Here is a 24,210-nt window from a genome sequence, read left to right as displayed (position 1 = left end):
AACTTAGAGGGGAAGTCCCCAAATAAGGTGAACAGGTACCAGAGATACCCCACTTAAGTGGAGAGATTTTGTCATTTTGATGACAAACAGAAAAACTTTCTATTGGCTTTTTTATTGCCAATATACATTGCAAAGTCATAAGAAGGAGGAATGGTAAAACCAAGGCAGGAGAAGTGACAATGAAGAACAGGGCAGTATTTCTGAGAGCAGGTACGTGAACATGCAGAAAAGGGGTGTATGGACCTCCGGAAAAGGGAAAAACTTCAAAACCCACTAAGGAAAGAAAAGATGGAAAGTGAGAAAAGAGAGAAAATTCATGATGTGGTCCAAAGAGTATTATCAGAAGATGCCAGTACAGCTTAAAGCTCAGGAAAGTGGTAATAATCTAGGATGTATTATTGGCAAGAGCAATCCTTGTGTCTCCAGCTGAAGAGCAGAGACTGAGGAAGACAAGTCTTCCAAGGAAGAGCCCGAGTCCCCAGCAGTAACTGGTGAGGGGAGGCAGGAGTACCTGTGATGTTTTGAGTCCAAACAAGAAAGGCCTCAAAGACTAATTATGCAGTGTTGTTCAATACTTTAAACATGACCTGTTACCTCTAGCTGCAGGATGGGCACATCTGCTTTTAATCTGTGCAAAAATTACTAACTATCAAAAAACATGATACCATCAGTCAAAGTATATGTGTTGTTGTTGTTGGGTGCCCTCGAGTCAGTTCCGACTAATAGCGACCCTGTGTACAACAGAATGAAATGCTGCCTGGGCCTGCGCCATCCTCACAATCATTGCTATGTTTGAGCCCATTCTTGCAGTCATTGTGTCAATCCATCTCGTTGAGGGCCTTCCTCTTTTTCACTGATGCTCTACTTTACCAAGCATGATGTCCTTTCCTAGGGATTGGTCCCTCCTAATAACATATCCAAAGTAGGTGAGATGAAGTCTTGTCATCCTCGCTTCTAAGGAACATTCTGCTGTACTTCTTCCAAGACTGATTTATTCATTCTCTTGACAGTCCATGGTATATTCAATATTATTCACCAATACCATAAATGAAATGCATCAATTCTTCTTCGGTCCTCCTTATTCACTGTCGAGCTTTCACATGCATATGAGGTGATTGAAAATACCATGGCTTGCGTCAGACCCATGTTAGTCCTCAAAGTGACATCTTTGCTTTTTTAACACTTGAAAGAGGTCTTTTGCAGCAGATTTGCCCAATGCTGCTTCCATGGGCGTTGCTTGTGGATCCAAGCAAAACGAAATCTTTGACAACTTCAACCTTTTCTCTGTTTATCACCATGGTGCTTATTGGTCCAGTCGTTAGGATCTTTGTTTTATGTTGAGGTGCAATCCATACTGAAGGCTGTAGTCTTTGATCTTCACCAGTAAGCACTTCAAGTCCTCTTCACTTTACATGAAACCAGCTTTGTATGAAAGTGCATGAAACCAGCTGAGTAAACTGTGAATCATACATCGAGGTTCTACTTTTTCTTGGATGGTTAAAAAAAAAATCACAATTTATTTTGTTTACATAAAAAAAATCTATGAGCACTTCAGCTATGCTATCTCATGAACAGATCTACTTCTACTACACATAAGTGATTAATACCCCCTCAAATTCTAGTCACCCTGTGCTTATACCTAACTACATGTCAACTCGCACCCCCTGTATACGACAGATCGTAGTAGTAAAAGAACACAAGGATTTATAGAAGAAAGTCTGGGACTTGATGACATAGGCTTGGATACCAGAAATGATTCTCTTCTTTGGTAAATAGTCTCGAAAGATGGCCACCTTCAATTCCTTGCCTCCCTATATGCACATACTCTTCCTCACATCAAGCATTGGGGTCTACAAAAGAACTAGATGGTACCTGGGTACCACCACTGATCGATCTGACCAGGGACACAATAGATGATCCTGGTTAGAATGGGAGAAAAATGCAGAACAAAACTCAAACTCTTAAAAGTGGCCAGACTAAATGGACCACCTGAGACCTGAGGATTCCCTGAGACTACTGCTGAGATACTTTAAACTTCAAGTGAACACTCTCCCCTAAAATCACTTTTTAACAGAAAAGTTGAGTGACACACAATATAAAGGATATTACTCATCAGATCAGTGTTGTACTAAAAAAAAACCTGTATAAGTCCAAAAGGTGAACATTTAATCCAAAGCAAAGACGAGATAAGAAGGGGGAAGGGAAACTACAGTACTGAAAATGGAACAACCAGAACACAATTAATGAGAATATTGACACAATCTGAAAAATATAACTAATGCTGTCTTAGCTGGGTTCTCTAGAGAAGCAAAACCAGTGAAGTGAATATACAACCCCAATTCTATAGAGTCTATTCTGACTCATAGTGACCCTGTACGACAGAGTAGAACTGCCCCATAGGGTTTCCAAGAGGCAGCTGGGGGATTTGAATTGCTGCACTTTTGGTTAGCAGCCCAGCTCTTGACCAGTGTGCCACCAGGGCTCATACACACACATACACACACACACACACAGATTTATCAGAAACTGGCAAGTGCCAAGTCTGTAGGTCAGAAATCAGGCATCAGGCTTCTCCTGACTCACATAGCTGCAGGGGCTGATGAACCCAAGATCAGCAGGTCAGACAGCTGGCTCACAGGCTGAGGAGACTGACAAACCCGAAATCAGTTGGTAAGACGGCAGGCCACAGGCTCAAGTCCCAAGAACTGGAGGTCAGATGATGACAAGCCAGATGCAGTATCCAGAGCAAGCAAGCAAGCTTTGCCAGAACGTTCATATATATATTGGACATAGGTTACATCCTGAGGAAACTTCCTTTACAACTGATTGGCTGATCAAATCAGATCACATCATGGAGGATGACTGCATCATTACGTAACTGCCAAATTACATCATCATATAACTGTCAAACTGCATCATTACATAACTGCCAAACCACTGAGAATCATGGTCCAGCCATGGTGACACACAATCTTAATCATCACAAATATCACTGATCAATTTGTGTGGAAACTGTCACAAAGGGGAACCTAATTTCCTATGTAAACTTTCACCAAAAACACAATAAAATATTATTAAAAAAGAAGAATTGGGGGTCTAATTTGTGGTGGTGTGCTGGAGCTGACTTGTACATCTTGGCTAGAATTCAAGAAATTTATGAACTGGTTGTTCCCAAATTAAGTACAGCCATTATTAAAATTAAATTATATAATTTACCTTAAATAAATTATAAAGGCAATCAATTCTTGAAACTCATCTCTTCCTAATTATTTTACTACATTTACTATTATCTATGCTCTTGAGATTGAGTACATCTATTGTAGCTGTCAGAAACCCTCGTGGCATAGTGGTTAAGAGCTACAGCTGCTAACCAAGAGCTCAGCAGTTCAAATCTACCAGGTGCTCCTTGGAAACTTTTTGAGGCAGTTGTATTCTGTCCTATAGGGTCACTACGAGTCAGAACTGACTCGATGGCAGTGGGAAACGGAATTGCAGAAATGCTGTATATAATGGTGTGTGTTATGCATCTCCTCCCAAACCTGTTTTGATGACATCATGTTGATACCTTGATATCGGTCATTGTGAGAGTATTTACACTATGGGAATTGGTAAAACTACCAATCAGGGCTTGTTTTATTGTCTTACTGATTGTCTAAATCAGGTATCAGCAAACACGGCCCATGGACCAAATTGGGCCCATGTTTATTTTTGTGCAGCTCACGAGCAACACATTTAAAAATATTTGTTATCTAAGTTCCTACATAATGCCCTCAATTGTGCCTCCTGAACAGCAAAGCCTAAAATACTCACTATCTGGTCCATTACAGAAGAAAACTGGTCTAGACTTTAAAAAAAATAGAGAAAATGTTAATAATGCAGATTAAACTTGAAAGTGTGTCATGTCTCTAGCCATCACACTGTGAACAGCACCCTTCCCTCCAAAATAAAATAACTGAGAGAACAGTATTTGAAAACTATTCTCCATTTGAACAAAAGAGTCACTCACGTTGTTGACAAACATGTGAAGTTCCACATAAGTCTTCATTGTTATCACTTTCTTGTTAAGGCAAAAATACCAGCCGACATTCTTACAGGAACTATACACGCTTATCAATCCCAATACACGTTAACTAAATTAACTGCACAAAAATTAATGAAAGCATTGTGTGAGAATCAATTTGCTCTATGGAATTTACAGCAAAGAGTATCCCTTATTGTATTATTATGTGTAAATTATGTGCTAGGTATCCTTTATATAGTAATATGTGTGTGTATACATAATACCTTTTTTCTTTTTTTTTTTCAGAGACCCAGTTGTTAAACATTTAGCAGCACATCGCTGCTAATTCCCTTCATCTCGAATCTGGTCTGGCCTTAGAGACCTACTTGAACAATGGCACATGATAGAAGTGATATTCTGACATTTTTGAGGTTAGGCTACAAGAAGACTTGCAGCTTCCACCTGAGTCTTGCTCTTGTGGCATTAGTTTTTGTGGCACTACCTCTCTGAGCCTAGGTGCCATGCTATGAGATGCCCAAGCCAGTTGACGGTCCCAAATGAGCTCCCAGTTGACCACTATCTGACTGCAACTGCATGAGAGACTCTGAATAAGAACTGCTCAGCTGAGCCCAGTAAACCCATAGAACTGTCAGAGCTAATATCTTCTTTTAAGCCTCTAGATTTTAGGGGTGGCTTGCTACACAACAGTAGATAAATTGAACATCATTTAATTCTGAGAAGGAAACAATCAGTAGGTAGCCGACTGGCCCTATCACAGCATGACCCCAGCAATCCTTGGTTGGGGTACTGCAGTCCTGTTTGTTCCACACCCAATGTGCAAAAGCAGGTGCATAGGCATGTTAAGGTAGAGATTCAACAAAAATGGAAAATGATTATGAGTAGTGCACATCCACATCTGCATATAAATTTGAATCCCATAAAGCCATACTCCACCAGATAATGCAAGTAAAATACCATCAAATGAAACACAGACTCTACCCTGTTCATTCATTATCAATCAGTCACATTTGGGCTTCCTGGAATGGCACGCGGCTCTTCCCACTGCTTCCTTCTTTCTGTACCACGCCAAAGAGCCACTTTCAAGGCTAGCATCCTTTAAGCTCCCTGCAGCCTCTCAGTGAGGCTGTGTCCTCAATGCCTCTTATCTCATCATCTCATTCCCACTTCACAGGTTCACAGAGTCAGCTGGGATTTCTGGACCCTTAGGAGAGTTTATACCTGGGGCAGGGTCTGTGTTTTACATACTCCCTCCCACCAGCTCCACGTGAATGCGTTATCAGTGTTTCACAGGAGAGGAGAGAGGTCCAGGCACTCTCCCGTACCAAAGAAAGAGCGAATGCGTAATAAGTAACGCTATAATCTCCAAACCTGGGATTGACACAGTGCCTGCAGCAATGGGCTCATGCCTAACAACCATGGTAAAGATGGTGCAGGACGGGGCAGTGTTTCATTCTGTTGTATACGGGGTTGTATATGGGGTCACTGTGAGTCTGAACCGACTGGACAGCACCAAACAATAACAACAAAAAACTTTGGATCACTGTTTATCTCATTCCTGTAGCAAAATGATAAGTAGAAAGTCTGTACTGAAGGATTTCGTACCATTTGGATGAGGCAAACGGTTAAGTGCTCAACTACTAGCCAAAAGGTTGGTGGTTCCAACTCACCCAGAGGCACTTCAGAAGACAGGCCTGGCAATCTGCTTCCAAAAGGTCACAACCTTGAAAACCCTATGGGGCAGTTCCATCCTGCAGCCATGGGGTTGCCATGAGCTGGAATCAACTTGACAGCAACTAACAGCAAGGGAAATAACGCCCATTTATAGAGAAACACAGCTACATGGACCAAGTTTTGTGAATCATCTAAGTCCATTCAAACTGGCCAACAGGCAAATACATATGTGCAGAGAAAAGTCGTCAAGGAAAATATCAAGCTGCCTCCAACCTGAGTTTAGTTGTATGTATTATAAGGGATTCCTAGGTAGACAGGTTTTGCAAACTTTATTTTGATGGTTTTGAAATATTTTCGGCCATCTGCAGAAGGAGCTACCTTCATACAAATCGGAAGGCTTCTAAATATTACAGTAAAACCTGCAAGAGCCGGAAACTGAGTAAGCTGGAAACCTGTCAGGGATGGAAAACTCAGCACTAAAATAAGGTAGGATTCTTAAAAGACAGCAACAGTAATAGTAAGCACCCATCAAAGGCAGAAAACTTACGAGACCCAGAAAAACAAGCATTCTCATGGAGTTTTAGCTCTCACAGGTTTCACTATACAAGCTTCAGCTATTTAGTACATTCTTATTCCAAGACAAACTGCTGTTGCCCTTGATATGATAAAATATTCTTTACTTATTTATTTTTAATTTTTTTATTGTACCTTAGACAAAGGTTTACAGAACAAACTATTTTCTCATTAAACAGTTAGTACACATACTGTTTTATGACATTGGTTAACCATCCCAAAACATGTCAACACTCTCCCTTCTCAATCTTAGGTTCCCTATTACCAGCTTCCCTGTTCCCTCCTGCCTTCCAGTCCTTGCCCCTGGGTTGGTGTGCTCCTTTAGTCTCGTTTTTGTGATAAAACATTCTTTAAATAGGCATTTTTTTAATTCTCTGATGTCAGTTATGTCTTGTTACCAGGATCCACTCATATAGCCCAATAAGAATGAAAATCCACTTTTCTGAGTCCAGATTTCACTTTCTCATCCTAACACTGCCCTCAAGAAGCTATGAGTTATTAGCTCTAAATTAGTTTCCAATTGTAATTCACACTTCACGTGCTTTGCACAAGTTTTTTGGAGTTACTATAGTACTTGAAAGTAATAATTTCAATGAAAATTCTCTTACATTAAAATTCTTCACAAACTGGGGAGCTCTTCATTTTGAAAACAGTTTTGAAAAAGTTAAATTCATAGCAAGGTAAACTACAGTACCCATCACCTTGAGTTCTAGGGCAGGCTGAGAAAAAATAACAGACTTCTTTCCTTTCTATATGGCGGCATGTCCTCTCCATTCTCTTGCCCCATAATCTTTTTCCTATTACTTTTATCTACTTGAATTATTTTGCCAAACCTCCTCTGTATCAGGGACCAGAAATTAGTTTGACTACGAATACAACCCGGATGGTGTTTACAGTTCAAAAGCTAAAATACTTTTTTTTTTTTAAGAAGCAAATATGTGAAGATAGAGAGTAAAAAAGTTTAGCAGCCAGAGTAAGGAAAAGATGAGAGCTAACTAAGGATTGCTTAAGGATGCCTAGGCTGTCTGACACCCAAAATTTGGGGCAATGACTGGCCACTGATGAATGACTAGTGCACCCTTGAGCAGGCTCAAGCTCCGTAATTAATCTTGCCACCTGGCACGAAGTTCCAACCAATGGAGCCCAGTGTTGGAGCAGGACAGACTTGGATTTTGATCCTGGCTCTACCTGACACAATGATTTAACCCCTCCAGCTTCCAATTTCCTCAGTTCCAAGATGGAGATTGTGGCAGAGACTGGTCAATTACTCCCCAAATCGGTTCTTCTTCCTGGATGCAAAACTGGACATTTCTCAGCGTCCCTGCAGTTAGATGCAGCCATGTGACTAAGCTAATGAAATGTGAGCAAAATGATGGAGGTCACATCGAGATCGGACCCATAAAACCTCCCATCCTTGACCGTCCAAGGTTTTCTGGAAGGTGGAATGGCCACGACTCCCAGGGCAACCTTGGGAGCCACGTATTGAAGATAGACTCTGAATCAGTCCTGGCCACCAACTAGGAACACCAAGTTGGATTGTTGCATGAGCAAAAAATAACAACTTTTGTGCTGAGTCTCTGAGATTTGGGGTTTATCTGTTACGGCTGCTGGTACTACCTTAACCAGCAGAGGGATAATCATAGCTCCTCTAGCTCATGGGGTTGCTGGGAAGATTTAATGAGATAATGCGTATAAGCTACTTACTGTACTGTCTGGAACACAGTACCAAACCAACACAGTAAGCACTCATTAAATGCCAACTATTATTATCGCCACAGGAAGGAGTTGGCAGAACTGGATTCAAAGGGAAGTGAAAGCATTTATGATTTAGAACTTGGAGGGGAGGTTGCATGCATTTCCACTGGTTGGAAAGGATGGCTTTGAGAACTCACCTTCAGTATAAGTGTGTGGCATTTTGAAGGATATGCTTATCAACTAGAAGAACTACATGCTCCTCCAAGATGTTACCCCGCATTCTACCACAGCATAAGGTAGGCAAATACCCTAGAAGTACTATTATCTTGACCTCCAAAAAACTCCTAGCTCAAACAATGAGAAAGCACAATTTGGTGACCAAAATTGGTAAACCAGATTTCAGACTGGCCTTAAATCACTAGCTAAAATCATTCAGTTATGCTTCCTGAGGCCTGAGTAAACTTCTCTTTTTTTTAGGGAGGAGGTTAGCAGTGACTTTGGGAATTCATTCTGGTCACTGTCCTGAATGCTAATGGGAAATGCTGTTATTTTTCCCTCTGCAGTGTTCCAAGATGCAGCTTGACTTGTAATCTCTGGGCAAGGCAGGATGAGTCAGCAGTCTCTGAGTCACTTCACCAGAATGCATCCCGTGTGTTCTCTGTCGCAGCTTTCAAATAGCAGTGTGTCTGCTCAGGATGAGGGCGGGCTGAGAGCACAGCAGAACAGTCCAGGGACCCAGAGAGAACACAGGCCTGAACAATTCCTCCTACTCCAGACCCAAATAAAGAGGCAAAATGGCAGGAGTTGAAAATCCTTTCAAATCATTTAAAGGAATAATGATTCAAAATTAAGAAGATATGGGAGCAACAGTTGAAATGTGCTTAGCAGGCAACAGGTTCACGTTGTTGTTAGCTGCCATTGAGTCATCCTTTCTTCCTAGCCCATCTCACTCTGGAAGCTCTGCTGAAAACTTTCCAGCATCATAGCAACACGCAAGCCTCCATGGATGGACAGGTAGTGGCTTTGCATGATGTGTATTGGTCAGGAGTCGAACCTGGGTCTCCCGCATGGAAGGCAAGAATTCCACCACTGAACCATCAATGCCCTTAACAGGTTCAAAGAGACAGTTTTAGTCTAAGTTTTATTTTTTTAATTTATCAGAAAAATGACTACTTTTTTTTAATAGTGTATATACAGGAATAAATTATAATGCAGTTGATCACAATCAAAAGTAATGGAGTCAGCACTTGGCTACTGTCCTTCCAGGGAAAAGATGCTAATGACTTACAGCCTTTGAGGAGATGCGTAAAGGAGGTGTAATAATACGTGGTGTCATCAAACGAACCATTAATGTGGTACTGCCATGAGGAACCTCAGTTGCGTCAGTGGTACCTTATCTGAATGGAAAGAGCTGTTCCTTCCCTCTAACAAGCTAATGTACGGCCTTACTAGGGAGTAAGAAAAGTCCCAGAAGGATAATTACCACTCTATTCTGCTGGCAAAAGAATAAAGCTAAGGTTTGTTCCAATTAAGCTCATGCTTTGATATCTATAAATTTCCTTTTGATAGGTAAATTGGCAAGCAAAGAAAATGGCTCAAGGAACCAGGTAGGTACAACAACAATCGAGGCAGTGAAGGATAATCAGTGAAGGATTCCAACATGGTGGTATGTAGGCCCCAGTGGACTGTGCTGCATACGGTCAGACTCAGAATGGCCCGGAGGCCATGTAAAACGGGACTGCAGTGTCTTGTCTATGGTCCTAGCTTCCAGTGGTCCTCTCTGTAAGGAGGGCTGCCCCTCTGCCCATACTTCGGATAGGGCTATTTCTACCAGTCCTCAAACCCACATCCATTCTACCTTATCTATTGAGCATCTCTGACTGCAAACCTGGAAACTGCATTATTATGGTCATTTGCTCTTTATGGTAGTTCTTTCAGTAACTTATATAACCTTGAGTAGATTACAACAATCATTTGTGAGATATACTCAAATAAAAAAATAAAAATGAGAAACCCTTGAATTTCCAGAGAAAAGGTTCTTTGTAGCTTTCTCCTGGATGTATAGAGTGTCAGAGTTAAGCTACCTGTCAAAGCCAGTGGCTTCTGCCTCCCAAACCAGAGTGGTTTCCTCTGAAAAGCATGCTGTTTATGTTGCAAAGAGACACATTTTTCTAATTTCCACCCCAGAATATTAATTGGGTCATCAGACAAATGAATGTCACCACACATACAACTGTGGAATTATGGCCTTGTAAAGGACCATTGGAAACATAAGCAATCCTCTTTCCCATATCCCTGGCATGCCAGAGAACCTCCAGTTGATTCCTTCCAGTGATAGATAGCTAACTATTTTACCAAGCTGCCCACTCCATTTTTAGACGGCTGGATAAGCAGCATTATCTATAAATACGTGGGCTATCCTTTATCTGTTTGATCCCAATCTTCAACCACAGTTGTCTGAGAAGAAACTAGAAGGGATCAAAGAAGGTTGCCTTGGATGCTTCGCTAGGCACCTTTGCTTTCCTAACTCACTCATTTAAATACGAAAGGAAATAAAAATCAGATATCAAAGTAACAAATTTTTAACACCAATATATATTCATTTAAGTATTTGTATTTAGTAGCAGCTATTATGTGCCTAGCACTGTGCCAAGAAATAGAGAAACAGGAGTAAAAGATACCACCATTACCCTCAATTAATTTAAAATATTGTCTAAATATGACTAAATATATGAAACAAGGCCAAAATAACAGAAGATTATATAGGCTTAAGTCTTAAATAGGTCATTTAGACTAAATCTTGCAAGAGTTCAGAGGGTGGTAATAAAAGATGGAGAATTTACAAAAGGCATTAGGAAGTACCTGTGTCTTGATCGCACTTCACAGGAGAAGTGAGATTTAGACAGTCATGGGAATAAGAACATTTCTTCCAGAATACTGCTGTTCCCAAATACACATGGATTCTGTCATCATTTTTAAAATGAAAATGGGAAAGGGATGTTGAAATACTATCACATATAAATAGAGATTGGAAAATACCACACTGTACCATAAGACAACCTACAGAGAAAACCAAACTCTGCCCTTAACTTGGAGATTTTTCTGGCAGATTAAATAAATAATGTACATTTTCTCTTTCAAGGGCGATATGGGATGTTACTAAGGAGTTCTTTCTCCATTTCTCATATCTCCATTACGCAAAAGTAAAAAACTCTCATTCAGCTGATGAGAGTTTAAACCAGTACCTTATTTATACATACAAGTGTCCTCCTCCCTCCCCTCCTGGAATATCACATAGCGCTCCCGGAGATGTACTTAACCACCTGATTAACTACTGGACCTCTGTGTAAATTGCTGTCAAGATTAAGATGATCATTTTATCACTTACTCAACTGCTAAGCATTTACAGTTTAATGTATCTGACAAAGTCATTTGTATACCCATATAGTAAATAAATGCAGGTACAGGAAACCTATGGTAAGTCTATATTAATAGCCTTAAAATAATTTGCTAACTACAGACAGTTCTCTAAGCAATCACAAGATGTTCTATCTTAATTTAGAAAGGAATTCTAAACAAGGCATTTAAAACCTAATAAGATGCCATTAAATGAAGGGAGACAGGGGAGGGGGAAAGAGAAAGAAAACCCTAAGGCTTGAACTAGTAGAAATGATTCTCAGAGCTACTGACCCTTGCAAGATCCGTGTTTCCCTTGGATTTCTAGACACAAAGCAGGGTTCTAATTGAAGGTGATTATCTAGTTACTACATCCCAAATTGCATGTATTTCTTGTATTGATTCATATCAACAACTAATTATATGGCGCACTTATCAATTTGAAAGTCCATAGAAACAGTTGAATCCGTCTACCGACTATGTCCAATGAGAATGTGGTTCATAAACTACAAGACACTACACAACCATAAAATGTGATTATTTTTAGTGATGGCAGTCTGCCACCCAGTACTCATATAGATCTGGGAGCTGAATCATGATGTCAGTCAACTGGGAATAAATTTTCCAAAGAGATCACTGCAAAAAGCAACTGGCTTGCTCTTGGGCTTTCTGAGGTGTGGATATCCATAGGCATGTCAGCTATTCCGCAGGAATAGGTGCATTGATATAGACACCACTGCCATGAGAAAAAAGAATAACAACATACAATTCTAAAAACTGAAAGACAAATTCCTCAAACAGCAAATATTATCTCCATAAACTTGACTTGGGAGCTTGGCACATCAACCAAAAGTGGATAGCTTGATCAAGGCACTACAACAGTAAAGGAATGCACAGACTTTGGCACAGCACAAATTTGCTTCTGCAAACTATAGTTCCCATTAAAACACAAAAACCAAACCCAGTGCCATCAAGTAGATTTCGACTCATAGCGACCCTATAGGACAGAGTAGAACTGCCCCATAGAGCTTCCAAGGAGTGCCTGGTGGATTCAAACTGCCGGCCCTTTGGTTAGCAGCCGTAGCACTTAACCACTATACCACCAGGGTTTCCATAGTTCCCATTAGTTAGGTTAATTAAGGTTAACACACGAGTCACTGAAAACTCCCAAAGTAGACAATAGATAATTTACCAAGGAAACACACAAAGACAAGAGTAGCATTCACTCTGAATCATTCATTTAACAGATTGGAAGGAGATTCCTTATTAATACTTGAGTTTTCCTCACTGATTATGAAAATAACATGTATCCAAATAGCATACAAAGACCAAAGGAAACTTGCTATCTTAGAAAAGTTCTGTGGACAATGAAAGGTAGTGCAGAGAAAAAAAGGAAGTGAACCTAATTACACAGGTAATTTCTATTAAACATGTTATATGTGCACACACACCACACACACCCACACACACACCCATGAGTGTTTGTGGTGTAGGTTTTTTTTCTTTAATTTTTTTACTGAGATGAATGAAACAGCACTCAACTTGGGAATACAGGTTTGGCATTTTTCATTGAGTTGGCATACTGTTTTCACCCAGAATAATAACCTGTATTCCTAGTCAAATATACGACAAAGAAGCATTCAAAGCACAAGACTAACACCAACTTATAGGGCATGGTGGGAGGGGGTTGTATTCCAGTTGCTCGTGCTGCCATTCTGTAAAATCTATCATTGTTTAAAAAGCATCCTTACCCTTACCTCCAGGGTCATATTCACGGTACTAATGGCTACTTTTATTTCTCCATCTGACAGTTCCTTTAGATCCTTCAGTATTGTCTGCTCAATACTTAAACCTGTGAATGACAAGAGAAAACACTATGTTGTACTTGGTGTGAACTTTTTTGTAATATCAGTGGATTATTCTAAGAATTCACCGTGCAATTTCAATATTTTCCCCTCTAATATACATTTACCCATAAAAAACACATACATTAAGGCAAAAATTACATTACTGACAACACATACATCAGTTAGGATCCCAACAGAAATTAGAACTAACTCTTCATGATTTAAAAGAAGACTCTTTAATGGCAGGGCACTTACAGAGATGTAGGAAGGACCGAGGAAACAAATAAAGGATGCTGAAGCACCCAGAGGTTAGCAAGAAGCCAAGGTAAGGAAAGACATCTGGAACAGTGGGAAGACGAGCTGCCAAAAACTTAGCACCAAAGTCAGAAGGAAGCAGGGAAGAAATACTACAGCCTCGCTCTTCTCCTTCCTTCCCCTACCCCCACCACCACCACCACACACACATACACAATGTGTTTCTACCTCTTCCCATTGGCCAAACCCAACCAGAAGCCAATGTCAAAGGATCCCAAAAGAACTGCCGGAAAGAGCACAGGGAGCAGGACTTTCTTAGTTTCCAAGGGTGGGACCACAATCTCCTGGATCTCAAAGGGTGAGGCCACAGCCTCCTATGTTTCAAAGAGTTAGATCTCTGCCAACTCGGTCCCAGAGTGTGGCGCTGCCATTAAAGTGTGACAGAGAAATGGGGCCACTGCCCAAAGCTGAGGAGGTGAAGCTGCCATACCCAAGGTGCTGAATAACAGGGCCTGAAGGGGCTGAAGTGTGAAGTTGCCATTCAGATGGACTAGGAGGTGCCATCCTAGGGGGCCTGGAAGGCGGAGCTGAAGCCCAGGACTGAGGAATCTCTACCCAGAATCCAGAGAACATAGCCAACATCCAGAGTCTGGAGGGCAGGGTCATTGCCCAGATGGTCTCAGAGAAGAGAGGATTATTTCAGCTAATGTAATTTGTTCTGCTGGCTTTTGAAATTGCTTGGTGCCTGTTATCCCTTCTTTCTCTCCAATTTCTCCCATTTGTAATGGAAATATCTACCTTGTACCTTTTCCACCATTGTACTTTGGAAACAGATAACTTGTATTCTAGGTTTCATAGGATCACAGATAAAGAGCAGTTTTGCCCCAGGATGGACTACGCCTAAAGTCTCACCCATATTTTGATTCAGAAGATGAGATTTTGGACTTGGAATTGATTTAAGACTTTTAGGATGATGCGATGGGGTGAATGTGTTTTGCATGTGTGAAGAACAAGAATTACAGAGAGACAAAGGTGGAATGTTATGGATTGAATTGTATTCCCCCAAAATATGTGTTATAATCTCTATGCTTGTGGTTATGATCTCTCTTGGGGATGGGTTATCTAAGTTAATGAGACTGGATTAGTGTAGGGTGTGTCTTAAATCAATCTCTTTTGAGATATAAAAGAGATTAAACAAGCAAGTGAGCAAGCAGAGATGGGCAAAGAGAGATGCCCAGCCACACGAAGATCACCCAGGAACAGAAGCTCAAAACAGACAAGGACCTTCCTCCAGAGCCGACAGTGAAAGAAAGCCTTCCCCTAGACCTCTCACCCAGAATTCAGACTTCTATTCTCTTAAACTGTGAGGAAAGAAATTTCTGTTCATTAAAGCCACTCACTTGAGGTATTTCTGTGATAGCAGCACAAGATAACTAAGCCAGGTACTAAATAGTTTTCTTTGGTTCAAAGATGGAAAGGCCACAATCCATCACAATGCTGGATGAAGTGATTTATAGAATAGGTCATGACATTAAAAGTTTGGTCTAGCTCTGAAAACCAATTACAAAATGCTTACCATTATGCAGCCACATATACATGTACCTATGTAACAGAATGCAGAGCTGATATGTCCCACCCACATTTCCACAGATTTTCCCATCTCAGTGAACCCCAGCATGAATCTGAAACTCCAGCACAAACATCTCTTTTCCAGAGGGCTTTCTCTGGCCACCAGAGTCTACTGGGCCCTTCACAGGAGGCAAGTAGCGAGTGCTGTGGAATTAACACCTCCTGGGAGCAGCCCTCAGGAGCCATGGTGGTGCAGCAGTTAAGAGCTCAGCTGATAACTAAGGTCAGCAGTTGGAATCCTCTAGCCACTCCTTTCAAACCCTACGGGGCAGTTCTACTTCACTATGAGCTGGAATTGACTCAACGGCAATGGGAGAAGCCCTCAGGAGTCCCTGGGTAGCACAGATGGTTAAATGCTTGACTACTAACCAAAAGGCTGAAGGTTGGAGTCCACCCAGAGGCAGCTTAGAAGAAAGGCCTGTCAGCCTGCTTCTAAAGGTCACAGTCTTATAAACCTTACAGAGTACAATTCTACTCTGACACACGTGGAGTTGCCTGAGTTGTAATCGACTTGTTGGCAAATGGCTTAGTTTGGTTTTAGGAGTAGCCCTCAATAGTCCAGTGGGTATTGGTAAATGTTTAACAAACATCTCTCAAACACACACACACCCTGATGTATAAAATAAAAAACCAAAACCAAATCTACTGCCATGGAGTCAATTCCAACTCACAGTGACCCTATAGGACAAAGTAGAACTGCCACACAGGGTTTCCAAGGCTATAAATCTTTATGGAAGTGGACTGCCATTTCTTTCCACTGCAGAGCAGCTGGTGGGTTTGAACTGCCAACCTTTTAGTTAGCAGCTGAGCTCTTTAACCACTGTGCCACTGGATCTCCTTCCCTGATGTATAAACCCGTTGCCGTCAAGTCGATTCCGACTCACGGTGACACTATAGGACAGAGTAGAACTGTCCCATAGAGTTTCCAAGGAGTGCCTGGTAGATTTGAACTGCCACCTTTTGGTTAGCAGCTGTAGCTCTTAACCACTAGGCCACCACGGTTTCCTCGCTGATATATAACCAACAAAAACCAAACCCAGTGCCGTCGAGTCAATTCCGACTCATAGCAACCCTATAGGACAGGGTAGAACTGCCCCACAGAGTTTCCAAGGAGCGCCTGGTGGATTTGAACTGCTGACCCTTTGGTTAGCAGCCGTAGCACTTGACCACTACACCACCAGGGTTTCCCGCTGATGTATAGCAGTTGTCACCTCCCAAATAAACTACTTACAACTAGAGTCTTTGCCTTGTGCTCTGCCTTTGGGAGTTTTCAAACTAAGGTAGGAACCCATGTAATTCTGTGCTTTTACCTTAAAGGTAGATTGTCTAGGTTTAAATCCTGGCCTGGCCACTTGCCAGGTGGGTGTATATTACCTGGGAAAAGCAAAGAAGTCTTTCTGTGCCTCATCATTTTCATCTGGAAATTGGGGATAATAATAGTACCTGATTCTTAGAGTTGTCATGAGAATTCAGTGAGCTAGTCCATGCAAAGACAGAGCATAAGAACCTGATACAGTAAAACCTGTGAGAGCTGGAACTCAACAGGACTATTTTGTTTTTCTGGGTCTCACAAGTTTTTCATCTTTCGCAGGGTGCAGTCTTACCACTTTTCTTTCTTTTCAGTCTTACCATTCATTTTAGTGGAAAATATTTCAGTTTTCCTTCTCTGACAGCTTTTTGCCTTATACATGTTCTGGCTTTTGCAGGTTTTACTGTATATATTAAACACCCAATGCATTATAGTTATTTATTACTAAAATAGCTGATTTAGGAAATTTTTGTAGATTTTTTTCCCTTGTAATGGAATGAATTCTGTCCCCAAAAAATATGTGTCAACTTGGTTAGGCCATGTGTAGTTGTCCTCCATTTTGTGATTTTCCTACGTGTTATAAATCATAATCTCTGCCTGTGGTTAAGAGGATTACTCAAGTCACCTCTCTGATCCAAAAGGGAGTTTCCCTGGGGTGTGGCCTATACCACCTTTCATCTCTCAAGAGATAAAAGGAAAGGGAAGCAAGCAGAGAGTTGGGGACCTCATACCACCAAGAAAGCAACACCAGGAGCAGAGTGCATCCTTTGGACATGGGGTCCCTATGCCTGAGAAGCTCCAGGACTAGGGGAAGATTGAGGACAAGGACCTTTCTCCAGAGCCAACGGAGAGAGAAAGCCTTCCCCTGGAGCCGATGCCCTGAATTTGGACTTGTAACCTACTAGACTGTGAGAAAATAAATTTCTCTTTGTTAAAGCCATCCACTTGTGGTGTTTCTGTTATGGCAGCACTAGATGACTAATACAGAATTTGGTACTGGGAGTGGGGTGTTGCTCTGACAGATTCCTAAAATGCAGAAGCAGTTTTGAAACTGTGAATGGGTATAGTTACAACAGTGGCAGAGGACCAGTGCTGCAGAGAACCTGCAGTGGCAGAGAAGCTGCAACAGCAGAGACCCAGTGGTAGCAGAACCAGGAGACCAGCGTGAAACAGCACTGGAGCAGACCCACGGAGAGAGAGAGCTGAGTGGCTGTGTGCAGGAGGCTTCCTGGCGGAATAGGGTGCCTCCAGACACTTATCGGTGGAGCTATTGAGCTTTGGAACACTTGCCCCAGCAGGGCAGTAGTGGGCATGAGGCCTGAGGAGCCAAGAGGCCAAGAAACCAGGAAATAGAAGCTGAAGAGACAACATAAGAAGCCCAGCTGCCTCAGTCTCAAAAGGTACAGCCATGACCTCTGGGGTTTCAAAGGGTGGAGCCATGGCCTCCAGTGTTTCTAAGGGTGGAGTCACCACTCCGATGGACTAGGAGAATGGTGTGCCTAAAGCTAAGGAAGCAGAGTTTTGGTCCCAGTGAGCCTGGAAGGAGGAGCTGAAGCCCAGGGCTAAGGGGCCTCCACTCAGAATATGCAGAGTGTGGCCAATACCTAAAGTCTGGAGGGCAGGGCTATTGTGTAAATTGTCTCAGAGAACAGATGATTATTTTCAAAGCCTTGAGGGCTTTTTTTTTTGAGGGCTAATGTAATGTGTTCCGCTGACTTGCTTTGGTGCCTGATATCTGTTCTTTCTCTCCAGTTTCTCCCATTTGTAATGGAAATGTCTAGCTTGTGCCTGTTCTGCTATTGTACCCTTGGAAGCAGATAACTTGAATTCTAGATTTCACAGATAAGTAAGAATATTTGGATTTTGAACTTGGAGTTAAGACTTTTGCTATGACATCATGGGATGAATATGTTTGCATGTTGCAAGACATGAATTTTGGGGGGCCAAAGGGTAGAGTGTAATGGATTGAATTGTGTCCCCAAAAAATATGTGTCAACTTGGTTAGGCCATGTATAGTTGTCCTCCATTTTGTGATTTTCCTATATAAATCTTAATCTCTGCCTGTGGTTAAAAGGATTACTCAGGTCACCTCCCTGATCCAAAAGGAAGTTTCCCTGGGGTGTGGCCTGCACCACCTTTTACCTCTCAAGACATAAAAGGAAAGGGAAGCAGGCAGAGCATTGGGGACCTCATATCACCAAGAAAGCAGCACCAAGACCAGAGCACGTCCTTTGGACACATGGTCCCTGTGCCTGAGAAGCTCCTCGACCAGAAGGTTGAGGACAAGGACCTTCCTCTAGAGCCAACAGAGAGAGAAAGCCTTCCCTTGGAGCCGATGCCCTGAATTTGGACTTGTAACCTACTAGACTGTGAGAAGATAAATTTCTCTTTGTTAAAGCCATCCACTTGTGGTATTTCTGTTATGGCAGCGCTGGATGACTAAGACACTTGTTTATAAACTTCTTGATAAAATCTAGACTTCAAGAACAATTTCATCAGTTCAGTCACTTCTCTACTATTCCTTTCTGAAACTGATTTATGAAATCTCATTGTGCTTGGCATTGCTCCTGACACATTCTCAAGATAGAATCTTCTCAACACAGAGATTTCATGTATTGATTCATTTTGGGTGCACACACACAAAAAGAAAAAAGTTGCCATTGATTCGATTCCAACTCACAGCGACCCCATGTATGTTAAAATCATGCTCCATAGGGTTTTCAATGGCTGATTTTTTTAAAGTAGATTGCCAGGGCTTTCTTCCAAGGTACCTTTGGGTGGGTTTAAACCTCCAACCTTTGGTAGGTAGTGGGGTGCTTAACGGTTGGCACCACCCAGGACCCTAGGGTGCACATTAGACACTTGAATTAACCTCAGATTCAGACACAAAGGCCTCAAAGGAGAAGCTACAGTACAGGCTGCCTCCTTCCAAGTGGGCCAACGCATGCGCCTAAAAATCTTCCAGACACACAAACAAGAGTAAAGAAAATGAACGCATGCACAAATTTACATTCAACCTGCATCCCACAGAGCAACCCCCCTTGGGAGAGAACTGGGGGACATAGTCACTCACCCTGAGCACTGAACTGGGTCTCCTGCAGGACCCTGATGATATCTTCTCTTGGAGGCAAATTAGGAAATTTCTCTTCCAGGATGGAGAGGGTTTCCTCCTGTCTCTCTGAGATCTTCTCTGATTCCATGGTCAGGCTCTGGAAAAGGATGCTACCTAAAATGCATGAATAGGAACAACCTTTAAACATCTCAGCCAAACCGGGTCATGAGACAGGAAAATCAATGTTTTCTGGCCGGATGACCTAGGTTTCTCCTTCCTGTTTCTTGCCTGGACCATCGGCCATCAGAGCATAGCATTCAAGACAACAGCAACTGGTGGTTAGAATCTTTATAATCAGAATGTAATGCTTACAACTTTAGTGTTTCAGAAGATAAGAGCTGAAAACCATTCTAATAAACACCAGGCCAGATATGCTATTATGAATAAGAAAATACTGAATAACTTCAGAAGTATGTCATTGAATTTTTTAAAGATTGCTGTAGTACTCCTGTTTTCTCTCTCTAACGTTTGTGCACTTGTCTATAAAGGATTCTTTTTCTATTTATTGGGGTGAAGGGAGGCAACTCTTGGAAAACCCTTCAGGCTCCACCTGCCTGGCCTCCTTATTCTCCAGGTATTAATCTCTACAACTTAACTGACCCCTAGCACACACGTTGGCAGACAGTTAACAGATCAAGAAACAAAGTGGTGGCTTTTCCCCACCCCACACAAACACACACAAAATGATATATTTGGTTTTCAGTTATTTCAAAATGGAAGTGAATGGTAAGCTATTTAAAAACATAGTCGAAGTTATTCCCTTTAAGGAACCACAGAGAATATATTGTTCTCCCTGATCACATCATTGCTTTTACGTATGAACTTCCTCCTTTTAACAACTAAAGGATCCTATCAGCCCACTGCCAGTAGCTAAAGGATCTGACAAGCCGGTTGACCTGCAGCCCATTCCTGACCTTCTAGGCACCATACACAGTTTTGAAGTAATTTACTATCATCTAGTTTTGAGGATTTACAAGCTGGTTCTAAAGCACAGGTTTATATTACAAAGTAACATGTTAATGTGAATAACCTCTCTAAAACTCCCAGAAATTCTACAGACACCCTTGCCTTGAAAGGGAAGAGTTATTACAATAGTCGTATCCCCTTGTCCCTGCATCCAGTGCCCAGACTAACACAGACCCACAGGAAGAGGGAGAAGTTAGGGTTAGTGGCTCTGCTTTGAGAAAATTATGGATGATTAAACTCTCCAAAAACCTTTTGTTGTTGTGAGCTGTTGAGTTGATTCTGACTCATAGCAACCCTGTAGCACAGAGCAGAACTGCCCCATAGGATTTCCTAGGTGGTAATCTTTACAGAAGCAGATCGTCAGGTCTTTTTTTCCTACACAGCCACTGGTGAGTTTGAACTACCAATCTTTTGGTTAGCAGCCAAGCCTTAAAAAAAAGCTTCAACTGCGTAATTCATCAAAAGCGTCATTACCTCCCTAGCTTTCAGTGTGGCCTTGATGATAGGTCTAGTCATGGGGGAGGGAAAACGAAAGAGAAATAAGAATGTAAAAGAGGAAGTTGGAAATGAGGGAAAACTAAAGCACACAATCTGGACACTTGACGTGAGGCCTAAGAATCTAGAGAATAGGTCTGCATTGACCATTAAGCATGCTAGAAGGCCCTGGGAAAGTCATTTGGTCTCTCTGTTCAGATTTTCCCATTATTAAAACAGAAATAATACTGTCTTCCTAGCTTACAAGGTTATACGGAGGATCAAATGAATGTAAACTTCATAATGAAAAATAAATATTGCCAACAAATTTAAAGCATTTTATTCATTCATCATTCATTCATTCTACAACAACTAAACGATCCCACCATCCCACTGCCAACAGCTAAGGGATCTGCCAAGGTTGCTGACAATTATTGAGTATATGGTACACAATAGATACTCAATAATTGTTTGCCGAACCATGGTGACATAGTGGTTAAGTGCTATGACTGCTAACCAAAAGGTCAGCAGTTTGAATCTACCAGATGCTCCTTGGAAATTCTATGGGGCAGTTCTACTCTGTCCTACAGGGTCACTATAAATTGGAATTGACTCAACAGCAACGGATTTGGTGGGTTTTTTTGTTTTGTTTTGTTTTTTTATGTACCAGGTACTCCGCTAGATGCTAATGATTCAAGATCGGAATAGCGATAGCTTTGCCCCTGGAAGCTTACAGTACTTTAGGAGCTATAGTAAACACTTAAATTTCAATATGAGGGGTTAAGAATTATCACTGGGGAAATACACAGCACTCTGAATCCAGGGGGCCAGATTCAGGGGTCAGACAGGGCTTCCTAGATAGAGTTAACTTCAGCTGACACTTGCAGGATGACTAGAGATTTAGGACAAATGCAGCCCAAGAGGAAATTATGACCCAGACAGATCACGTGCAAGGGCAATGATGTGGTAGAGAAATTGGCCAGTTGAAGGAAAGGAAAGCAATTAAGTAACGCTGAATAGTATCATTTTAGGGAAGAAATGCTGAAAAACGAGGCTGGAGAGGTAGGCAACGGCCAGATCATGAAGAGCCTTGCAAACAATCTTAAAGTTTGTTTTTTAAATTCTGGGATGAATGGGAAATCATTAAAGAGCTTTAAGTAGGGAGAAAATGTGGTCAAAATTATGTCTTGTAAGAATCATTCAGGCTACCATGTGGAGAATGGAATAGAAAAGTTACATTGGGAAGATTGGCTAAGAGATTGTTTAGATGAGAATTAAGGAAGGAAGAGTCAGCATGCAGAAAACACAAATTATCATTTGAAGATAGATTTGGCCTTCTGAATATGCCTTGTGGTCTCACAATTTATGACATAAAATTCAAGATACAAAAAAAAAAATCTACAAAGGCATCAGAGAGTCTCCCAGGCAAAAGGGACCGAGAAGAAAGAATCCTAAGAAGAAAGGACCTCGAGAGAAAGTAAGTACAGAGAAGTGTGCCCAGCTTCTGGTCTTGGTTTTTCCCTCAAGGCATTTGCTAATTTATAAATTGCATCCAATGGTTAGAGAAGTAGCAAATTTATCAGTAGGTTCAAAGGGCTAGGGAGATAAAAATTGGAGTTAAGGGCCCTCCATGAAGAAGGAGTCTTGGTTAAAAAGCCCAGGTTTTCAGAGGGGAACTCTGGAGGGCTACACCCTAGGAGAAGGATTGGAAAACTATTCTGTGGACCAAATCTGCAGTGCTTATTTTTATAAATAAAGGTTTATTCAAACACAACCATAACCACTCATTTATGTATCGTCTATGGTAACTTTTGTACTATGATGACAGAGTTGAATAGCTGTGACAGAGACCATATGGCCTGTAAAGCCTAAAATATTTATTATCTGGCCCTTTACAGAAATATTTTGTCAGCCTCTAGGAGAAAGGAGCCCTGGTGGGGCAATGGATAAGCACTTGGCTGCTAAATGAAGGTTCAGTAGTTCAAACTCAATAGCCACTCCATGGAAGAAAGATGTGGAAGTATGGTTTGGTAAAGATTATAGCCTTGGAAACCTTACAGGGGTAGTTCTACCTAAGGTCACCATGAGTCAAAATCAACTCAACAGCAATGGGAACAGCCCTAAAAGGGTAAAGCAAAAATAGACACGACTTTACACAGACTGAAATTCTGATCTGAATCAGCTTAAACACAGAAGAGATTAAGTTGATCTTCCCCTCTCCTAACTGCCTTTGATGATCAAAACTGTGCAAAACAATTTCATCATTGATAGCCTCAGAATCACTCCATTTTTCAGGGATCAATAAAATAGTACCAGGCATAAAGCAAATAAGACCAAAACACTAGAAACTCAAGAGAAAAAACAAAGAATGGAAACAGAGCCAGAGATGATCAAAACATTAGCTGGAGAATTACAATAAAGAATTGGGAACAATCTTTTTTTAAAATCAAATAAAATTTTAAAATTGAGAATTTAAGAACTCAAAAACGTGTTTATCAGGAGATTAGACACACCAAGGAGAGAAATAATGAACCAGAAAGTATGTTAGAAGAGACTATCCATGTTGAAGCATGGAGAGAAAAATGAATGAAAGATACAGAGATGAGCATAAGAGAGACAGGTGACATGGAGAAAAGGTCTAACCTATTTGTAACAGGAATTACTCTTGGAAAAGAGAGTGAGAATTTGGATGAAACAACATTTGAAAAGGTAATGAATAATAATTTTTTCAAAATTAATGAAAGCCTTCCCTATAACATTCAAGAAACACCATGAACCCAAATCAGGATAAACATAAAGAAATACACTGCTAGACGCATGATAGTAAAACTGCTAAAAATTACAAAGAGAAAAAATATAAAAATGAGTCAGAAAAAAGACATATTACTCTCAAAAGGTCTACAATAAGACTGAAAGCTAAAATGATGAAAGCCAGAAGACAGCAGAATTACATCTTCATATAAGATATCTTCATATAACTGCCAATCTAGAATTCTATAAAAACATTTGAAAAAATTAAAACAAAAAAGATGTTTAAAAAAAAATCCTGAAAATATCTGTCACCAGAGAAAGGACACACACTAAAAGGAACAGCAAAGGCAGGGAAAAATTATTCCACATGGAAACAAAGAAATGCAGGAAGGGAAGAAGAGCACTGGAGAATGTAAAGATGCAGGTAAATATAAATGAATATTAACTGTAAAAAACAACTGAATACTATTTTACCAAATTTAAAATACAAGTACAGTTAAATTACCTTTCA

General features: G+C 41.0%; 1 protein-coding gene across 6 annotated transcripts in view; it reads right to left on the bottom strand.

The window, feature by feature from the left end:
- PRUNE2 (prune homolog 2 with BCH domain) overlaps nt 1–24,210 on the bottom strand; it is a 313,858-nt gene that overhangs the window by 203,709 nt on the left and 85,939 nt on the right. For 5 of the 6 annotated variants that reach the window (XM_064291211.1, XM_064291209.1, XM_064291212.1 and 2 more), the window contains 2 exons: nt 19,470–19,622; nt 13,108–13,208 (listed from right to left, as the gene is read on the bottom strand). In XM_064291211.1, the coding sequence (XP_064147281.1) occupies nt 13,108–13,208; nt 19,470–19,622 (254 nt within the window). The remainder of the gene's footprint in view (nt 1–13,107; nt 13,209–19,469; nt 19,623–24,210) is intronic. The other variant, XM_064291210.1, reaches the window with a different exon arrangement.

This window comes from Loxodonta africana, chromosome 9, assembly GCF_030014295.1.
Source record: "Loxodonta africana isolate mLoxAfr1 chromosome 9, mLoxAfr1.hap2, whole genome shotgun sequence".
Classification (NCBI taxonomy): Eukaryota; Metazoa; Chordata; class Mammalia; order Proboscidea; family Elephantidae; genus Loxodonta; species Loxodonta africana.
This window is presented reverse-complemented; position numbering and strand designations above follow the sequence as displayed.